Below are 9950 nucleotides of genomic sequence, written 5' to 3' on the forward strand. Positions count from 1 at the left end.
TGCAATTATAAACCGAATTAAATCTATTACTATAAAATCCTAAAGTGTAGGGTACTTGGGATACACAAGATATACCGCTGACAATGGTTCATAATTTGATCTACCCAATACACCAGTTTATATACTGTAGTACTCAAAGGGCAATATCAGAACAAATTTCTTATCCATAATAAGGTTTGCTATATACTGTATTACTGGTGCACCGGCGGGTGATCTCAACATAACAATCATATTACATAAGCAGACGTTTTCAACTTAGCAGAAGTTAGCACGTGCTCGCAATCCGATACTAAATAAGAATTAACCTTAATAAGAACGTATTGCACTAGCGCAGCACCACGTTGTTTACCATAATTGATACAAGTTCCAAGTTTGATTTAAATTTCGCTAATTTTATAATATGAATATCTTTGTATAATTGGAAATGCGAAAATTTTTATTTACAGTGCTTCTATCTCAGATTAGTTAAAATAGATTAAATGTAAATTATTGTGTTAATATTCTAAACTAAAATAAACAAATTCTCGGCATAGTACAGCTTTAGGCATTGCCCGACAAGCTTTGTTAACGTAGAATTAACTCATAACATAGCATAAGGGTATAAGGTAGGCTATCTGCACTAGGAAAGATAGACACTAAACAAGATTAAAAGTAACATAGTAAGCAATAATCGACCGAAGGCAGATCATTCATTAATCAAGTATTTGAGCATCATCATCCGTTTGTTCATAAAGCATTATATAAAATGTATTAATTGGCCAATCGCTGATGGCTGGCCGCACGAACTAATGCCGTCTGAGCGAGTCGTAGACTTTTAGTAATGATGCATTTACTAGCATTATCAAATCACCCGACTCACTATCAGTTACGGTAATCCTTATACACAGGAAGCATAGCGCCATAAATTGGGAATAAAATTAATCTAGTAAAACATTGATTACTGTTAATTTGAGTAGCAAAATATTTGAACGAATGAGCCTCCTCATATAGAAGTTTAAATGATTAATTATTCTATTACATATACTACATCTAAATATGTAAGCGGTAGATACGATGAACTGCACAAGTATGGTCCACTTCAGGCACAATATAATTTTATACGAAAGGTATTGCTTGTGTAGGAATGACTAGTATGAAATCAACTTTCTTTTGTAACTGTTACAAAATTTACGGCTGGGCAATAATTGTAGCTTGGTTATCAGTTGCGTAAATCGCTATTTATGAGCACCAAGGTTAGCTTTATTTACTTGTTTATTATGTGGACTATCTGTCCTAGCTTTCTTGTTGCATAACCAGCTTTATGAGACGTATTAAATCAAAAATTCGCTTTTATGTGACAATAATGTACCTTTCATATCTATAAATCGGTTTTAATGTACTGTAAGCGAACTTAAAAATAGCGAAAGATTTTCTAGCATCGTCTTTATACAAATTTCGCTATTATCGTTCTCGGCGATTAATTTGAATAACTTACCCCTAATTATGAATTATAATTAACATGCATGAATACGCAAATTACGATCGTTTGCGTTAATAAAAATTAAATTCATGGCCCGTTATATAGTTTAATTTAGTATTTTACATGGTAGATTGATTTTATTTAACAAAATATGCATCTGCAACTTACAAGGTACCGTATGATGCAACTGGCACAAAAGGTACCTAAATAAGTCATACTATTCATTCTTCAGGCATCAGATCGTTAACAATTTAATCTTCATACTGTCATACGCGCTATAACTTACTGTTGGAAGAATATTCTGACGAGCTCCTTACACGTTCTATAATAATTTCGGACTGTGTCTAATATCTAATTATCTCAATTAACACGACCAACGATATTTGTTTTTATGCACGTTTTTGCATGCATACAATTTCATGCATGAAGTACAACTGATCTACTGTAATGCCTTCTTCATAGTAACGGATTAAACATATGTTATATAGCAGATATTGCTAAATTACGTAGAGCTATTGGGATAATGCCTGTAAAATAAGCAACTGCATGATCACTCGTGCATAATTAGGTCTATAGTTGATAAATTTGATTTTAATTTTAGCCTTATTAGAAAGTGAATATAAGTTACTATATCATCATACGATGAGGGTGGGGCGTAAGATTTTCTTAAAGTAGGATGAATAATTTTACAAATCATCAATAGTTAATACATCATAGACGAAAAATTTAAGCTACATTTTAAAATTTTTATGTAGTGAATGTTGATTTTGATATTAATTTCTCGTATAACTTTTTAGTTCTCCAATCATGGTTATTTAACTCTACGAAAAAATGTCCAGCTGTTCCTTCATGATCAAAATTTTTCTAACCGGCTACGACTGCTATCAAGCGAGTCACAAATGCACCTTATTAAAGATCAGTCCGTAATAGAAATTATTCTTGATGGTAATTGGAGATTATCGTTTTGAATCTATGATACTGATTCGTACTTTTGTACTGATGAACGATTAACCAGGTGTTCAATAACTAATGAGTAACTTTTATCATAAATTAATACCAAATAGCTTTCTGTCCTATGGATGAAGTACAGTTTATTGTGCGCCCACATTCATTACGAGTCCATTCCTATCGGTCACCAACTTTTTGCGACTTTTGTGGACAGCTCCTTTTTGGTATAATTCGTCAGGGCTTAAAGTGTGAAGGTGGATAAATATTCTCTAGAATTAATGAACGAATAGACTTTTTTTTACTGTAATCGTTGAGCTTACTTGGTGAATTTAATTTTGTATAAGTTAAAAATTTTTACTGAAAGCTATCCTACATATTCATTACGAAAGTTTTTTTGGGTTTAGGTTGTAATTGTAATTTTCATAAGAGATGTGCTTTTAAGATACCAAACAATTGTACGCCACCTTTGGAAAGTCTGGAGATTATGGCAAATGAGAATAGTACCATTAGTATGGTGTCTTCAAATTCTCCAATTACTAAACGTAGTGGTCCTAGTGATAACTGGTGGGGTAGCGGTCGACCAGCATGGATTGATGTCGCTCTTCATAAACGTGTCCAAGTACCTCATACGTTTACTCTGCATACCTTTAAAAAGCCGACCATTTGCCAACTCTGCTCAAAATTGGTTCGTGAAATATATTTACATTTCATTTAACTGCTTTTATTTATGTAGTAAGGTAATTCCTTATATTATTAATGTTGATGACTGTTAATTTCACATGAAAGCTACTGGGGATATGCCGCCAAGGATATCGTTGTAAAGGTAAATTATTAGAAATTGGATTAGGCGAGAGTGAATATTTAATAATATGCGTAATATAGTTATGATATATAGAATATCAATTGTTCCATTTTATTTTTCATGTCTGATCTGATAGATTGCAAATTTAGCGTGCATAAAAGATGTATGAAATATGCTGCCAAGAACTGTACCAGTGAGGTCTTATACAGTAAGGCTACCATTGTTCTTTACGTACCTATTACTATATTATAATAAAGATCTAGTTGCAAGTTAAAATTGATCAATTGATGATAGATGATAAAGGAGCGCAAGACAGTGATAATCAAGATAGCGACAATGACGATGACTGTTCAAGTCAAGGTAACAGATCGTAATTAATATAAGAGCAAAAGTTGCGGATAGTTTAAAGTATCAATGGGAATTACGACTTTAAAGCTATTAACTACCTCTTTCATACTGGCATAGATCGATTTTTATGACAGAAGTTAAAGACTATCAGCCTACCTTAATTTTGATACATAATTTAGGTTAAATACCGTAATCTTATTCATTTTTTAGATCCACTATGTCCAGTTAATCAACGTTCGGTCAATCAGTATGGTACTATTCCAGAAATCAACCAAATAACGATTTCGGATTTACCGGATAGTAATCATTCACTTGATACACTGGACACAAATGATGAAAAAAATTCAGGTAGTGTTCTACTGCTGACATTAATCTATTTTTTTTATCGTGTCTGCGGTCTTATTTGAAATTTTGATGTATATCATTTAAACGGAAGAGTTATAAGGCTATTTCCAGTGTTTGCGTACCGTAAGTTCCGGTATTAATAGGTCTATTCTTTCGGCTTTTAATTACTTAGCAGATGAAACAAATGGACACTCGGAGTTGACACCAAATGGAAGTTGTATCCCATTACAACGTTTGATACAAACTCAAATACCGTTGAAAAAACCATCTAAAGAATTATACTCTAATTGGATAATTCATTATACCGACGCAGATCAAGAGGTTAAACGAAAACTTAGGATATAATATATCTGTATAGTGCATCATTATTAATAGTATTATCTTTATATTTAATGCACTTACACGCACTTTTTATTCCAAATTAAGAAAGTATTTTTTGTTGTCATTTGTAATTAAAATAATTAATTTGAGATTGTTTAAATTCATATCACTAATAAGTATGCCTTTTCTATTTCCTTTTGTATCGAGCATATTAATTTATAGGGTTTTATTACTTTTGATGATAATTTCTAGCGTAAATGCTATTTTTGGGTTTTGGATACAAAAAATTTATCCATGTTCCTAACAGAAGATAGCGAAGAGCCATGCTGTGTATGTAGAATAAAAATTCAGTATATCTTCTTTTTAATGATCACACCGTTTATAATATCTCTCAATTATTGATTAAACGCATATTTTAACAATAAATTAACTAATTTTTTAACTTTGCATAGATTATACAATTATCAGAAATTCTGAACCTTGCAACATCGTATGGCAGTAATAATTCAATTTCCAACGTCGTTACGCCTTCGTATTATTTTCTATTCGTTACGGCAAAATTGACGTATTTTGTTGGAGCTCCTTCCGATGAAGTATTATTCGAAAATGGTGTGGGAGAGGAGTTGGCAAAATTCTGGGAGAAGGCAATTTCAGAGGCGCTACAACCAAATAGTATTATTAGTGATAGTTCGCTAGGTTTGTACGATATATTTCTATTTGTAATGATACTACTTGTTCTCCAATATCAACAAATTATTAAGGGAAAAGTAATAATAAAGTCGTATGCTTGTATTAGATGGCTGTAGCCGTACAAATACACCTGGACCTAAAGGATACAAATTGGAGGTAAAGCATGGTTATAGTTGATACGAATTAATTTACGGGGGGTATCGACTTTTTATGATCTCCAATTTTAGGACATCACCAGTAAATATCAGATTGATCAAAATGAGATCTTAGGAGCAGGACAATTTGGAATAGTCTATGGAGGTAAAGTAATGTTAAACGCGATGCCTTAATAGTATTTGTATACAAATTTATCAACTGCACTTGTAAATATTAAAGTATTACGGTTAACAATAAGATATATTCATCTATTCTACAGTATTGTTTCAGAAATCTTTTATTGAATATGTAGGTGCTCTTCGTTGCAATGGACGAGCAATTGCAATAAAAGTTGTCGACAAGTCGTTATTTTCATCTACACAAGAAAGACGTTTAAAGAATGAAGTTGACATTTTACAGGTTATTTAGAATCTCATTCTGGTGATTTACTATAGCGGCATTTGTCCAGTGATAAACTGCAATCCTAGCAAAAAAACGTTTATAGTAAGTTACATATTTCAGGAAGAACTTACTTATTATGCAACAATATTGCTTATATTACAGAGTGTCTCACATCCGGGCGTTGTCATTCTCGAGAATGTGTATGAAACACCCGAGAAAGTATGTCATGATTCAAAGAAACGAAATATGCAATACAGTAGTACATTATCACTGAGTGGTTCATAATACGAAAGTGTGCATAGTATACAAAGCAATAGAAAGCATCAATAAGCTAAAGTAATCAATTTCAAAATATATTGTTAGCCTTAAAATATTTTCTGTTACGGTAGGTCTTTGTTGTTATGGAAAAACTTGATGGAGATATGTTAGAATTAATATTATCTAGTCCTAGAAGCCGACTTAATGAGAGAATGACTAAATACTTGGTTTTACAGGTAATGGAATAGTATTCAGTTTGTATTACTGTAAATTTAAAGCGCAAATTAAGCTTAACAGAAAATATAACAAATATTTAATATATTTCAAAATATTACGATTTCTCAGCTTATTAGTGCATTTTAAAATAAATTTGGAAATGATTCATTGCACTCAGACTGCGATGCTGTAGCAACACTATCTTAGTTACTACGATATCATGTCTAGTGCGGCACTTTACCCTATTGACACAATTTAACGGAAATTATCTATTACTGTTACGAAAATAATAAAGTAATAAAAATTATGCTTCATAATTAATTGCGAAATCGACTTTTATTCCTTGCAGATTTTGTACGCACTACGTTATCTTCATAGTAAGAACGTTGCCCACTGTGATTTAAAACCAGAAAATGTGCTTATTTTAAAGCATGAAGAAGCTTTACCGCAGATAAAACTTTGTGATTTTGGATTCGCGAAGATTATCGGCGAAAGATCGTTTCGTAAATCGATTGTCGGCACTCCAGCATATTTAGGTCTGATTATATTCTGTAGTATAAATTACTCAACTTTATGCACGTAAATTATTCTAATTCGATATATTAACATGATACTTTATATATATATATACATTTGATATATTAATTTAATAGCTCCTGAAGTCTTCAAAAACAAGCGATATAATCGATTGCTCGATTTATGGTCCGTAGGCGTAATCATTTATGTCAGGTATACTTGCAATATGTCATAATTTCGGCGTTCATATCAATATATACGAGTATTGATCAATTCTAAGGCAACTAAGCATATTATGTAAAATCTTTTTCTCGGTGATATTTTATAAATTTGTTGTAGTCTTAGTGGGACATTTCCATTTAATGAAGATGAAGAAATTAAAGATCAAATAGAAAGTGCTGCTTTTATGTATCCTGATAATCCGTGGGCGGAAATCTCTCAAGATGGTAAGCTCAATCATGATTTTTGACATGCAGTATTAATGATAGAACTTGTATTCTAATGACGATATACTGTACCAGCGTGTTTTAACTACGTACACGCGGCTAAAATGAAGATAACAAAGTATACGTATAAGTATGTTACCAGCTGAAGCATGAAATCAGAAGTTAAAGCCATGGGCCTACTATCTGAGCTGATCCGTTTGAGATTTACTTACTGTACATTTCTGAGTCTTTGAATATTATCAATCTATTAATTATAATCAGGAAATCACAGCAACTACAGGTCTCTATTTAGAACAAATTATAAGATCCAAATTTTATTTGAAATCAACTGATTTTTCAGATTCACTACGTAAATGTCAATTGCCAGTACTTAAATAATATTACAAAGAATACAATAAACTATACAACTATATCTAGTAGAAGGCAAAATTATTATCAGTAAATCTCGATCTTAAGTTACCGTTAAACATACCAAATGCCTCTACCGTGTATAAGTTATCCTATAATATAATAACATTAATAGTCTTTGTTATGCATCGATACATTTACATTTGATGTACTATATTTTATTTCAGCAATAAATCTAATAAACAATCTATTGCAAATCGAATTAAAGAAGCGATACTCTGTCGATAAAGCGATATATCATAAATGGCTACAGGTTAGTGATAGGACAGTAACTGCTTATTTTTATTTCTTCTCTACATGTTATACTTTAATAGCAAGGATAGATTATTACGGACTTTAACTAAATTTCGATAGACAAAATTCATTTATTATATGGTATTACTGTTTATCTTACAGCATTCTGAAACAATTGAGGACATCCATCATTTGGAGCGTCATATTAATAAGCTAATTATTCCGAAAGAAACTCAAATGAGTAGATTGAAACTTGATAAGGAAAGAGTTTATCATATGGAAGGTGGAGCATCTGCATCGTCACATTCCAAGTATCAGAAACAGTTTGAAAGATCAACCTGCTTATAAGAATGAGTGGCCGTAATAACGCTTTAAATAATATTCCGTATCGTACAGAATGTTATTTATAATTTTCATTTTAACCCAGGTATGCGTCATTCTGAATAGCTGTACATGTAAATAGGACTTGCATTACGCAGTGATCAGCTTCGATGCCATTTTCTTTATTTATCGATAGCTTGTGCAACTCTCTTAAGAAGTTAAAATGAGATAATACTTGTCCGAAACGTGTTAATGAAGATGAAGAGTTAATTTGATATTCAGGAAATATTTCGTTTAATACTTTATTCTTCATCGTAATTGTCTGTTCCTCCATTACGTTTCATTGCATGTTGTTATTATTCGTTTCATACTATTAGACCTAAGTCTAGGGTAATGTTCATTTCTGTACTGTATCATTTATTAGCGAATCTAGTGATACAAAGTTTACTTTTATCGCATTTTCGAGCTATATGCTATGCTTTAATATTGTTAACTCTAACGACAGCTGCTTTAGAAGGGGAATACGTGTTTACAGCTTGAGATTGCTAAAATTCTTCTGCTATTCATTTTATGGATCATGAAATTATTATAAAATATTAGAAAGACGAAATTTGTTATAATTATATAATCCATAGTGAGCATGGATCCTTGTGAATTGATAACTTACATTATTACCCGTTCAAGTTTCCTGTCGTGGAATATTGTTAAAATTTATAGGGATATTCTAAAAAGTTATAGTTGAATATCTATTGAACATGACAAGGTATTCCACTATATTCTTAAAGTACCCACGATAATTTCTTGTAATTGAAATTTAACTATTACTCTAGTTCTTATGATATAATTATTTACCAAATGCTGTCGCAAACAGTTCGTATTTACAGTTATCAGTACTGATTAATTTATTTTATCCGTAATGGTATTCCTGCTATGATCATTTTTCAAGTTCAGATTTTATGTTCTGCTCAAGTCGAGATGTGTTTTAATGAACTGTTTTTATTCATGATCGTGATTAATGAGTTATTGAATACTGCTTACAATTTTTAATTATAAATATACATAAATATCAATTAATTCCATCGTATTTGTTGCATTGTTTAGTAATTTATGCAGTAATAATCATGTATAGTAATACGGTGCCACAAATCAATGTAGTAAATCATTTCTTAAAACACTTGCTTTTGTTGACGTCAGTCAATGTAATTAAAAGCACTTTGCTGTCATTGCATCGTAGTCAATGAATGTACCTTAACAGCTTGTTTCATTATTATCGTTTGGCATTCTGCAATAAAATTTCGAATGCTTTCTAGGTCATATCAATTCGGAAAGGTATCCACTAATTTTTCAATAGCAATCACTGGATTTAGACTTTACGGTCTTATCGTTAATTGTATTACTGCCATTTCGAGCTGACAGCGGATAATTCTTATGAATAATATATCTGCAGTCTATAAATATTGTGTTGTGAACCCCTATTAAAATTTCGGTCTACACTTCTAGGAGTGTATTGTGTTTAAAGCCGTAAGTCCAGTAATAGCCTACCATTTACTGTATCTACTGTAATGTCTTATGTAGACGCCAGCAGTGACGTATGATATTAAAGCTGCCTAAAAGAATAGCAGAAATTTATAACTAATTAGTACTTAAATGACATCGATGATACACAATGATAATCTTTAAATAAGTATATACTGACATGAATTGGCATATCGTCCTTTAGTATATGCTAAGCTACTTGCTGTAACCTCCCTCTGCTGCGTTGTTAGTTCATACCAACACGAAAGCTATCATTGCCATAAGGGTTATGATTAGATAAGTAATCAGTTAGCAACTAGGATATGTGTTATCAAGACATAATCCGAGACTTTTCTGTCAGTTGTGTTATTTATCTTTAATTTTTCTTTATAATTGCATTATCATTAACGATAGCATAAATATGAATATTATTTATTAAAGGTATTATCTTTCAATTGCTCTAAAATCATGGTAGTATTATGATTTAACTAAATACCTGCTGAGATAATGCAAAGTTGTGAAAACTACATTTGCTGGTACGCATTTCAAGCCACTTCATTCTACATGTTTTCTCCAAAGGCAGCCT

The 9950-nt window shown here is 31.6% G+C and overlaps 1 protein-coding gene across 1 annotated transcript; it reads left to right on the plus strand.

Annotated features, from left to right (window-relative positions):
• Nucleotides 1–2534: 2534 nt before the first annotated feature.
• On the plus strand, nt 2535–7634 carry TRIADDRAFT_30089 (uncharacterized protein; the record flags this gene model as incomplete). Its single annotated transcript, XM_002115746.1, has 16 exons — nt 2535–2661; nt 2812–3092; nt 3194–3230; nt 3346–3417; nt 3783–3908; nt 4075–4223; nt 4476–4553; nt 4676–4990; nt 5141–5213; nt 5362–5468; nt 5613–5669; nt 5840–5944; nt 6274–6460; nt 6578–6653; nt 6780–6886; nt 7462–7634. 16 exons carry the CDS (start codon nt 2535–2537, stop codon nt 7632–7634), a joined length of 2070 nt encoding a protein of 689 aa, XP_002115782.1.
• Nucleotides 7635–9950: the final 2316 nt, after the last annotated feature.

The sequence above is a fragment of the Trichoplax adhaerens genome, genomic scaffold (genome assembly GCF_000150275.1).
Source record: "Trichoplax adhaerens TRIADscaffold_12 genomic scaffold, whole genome shotgun sequence".
Classification (NCBI taxonomy): domain Eukaryota; kingdom Metazoa; phylum Placozoa; class Uniplacotomia; order Trichoplacea; family Trichoplacidae; genus Trichoplax; species Trichoplax adhaerens.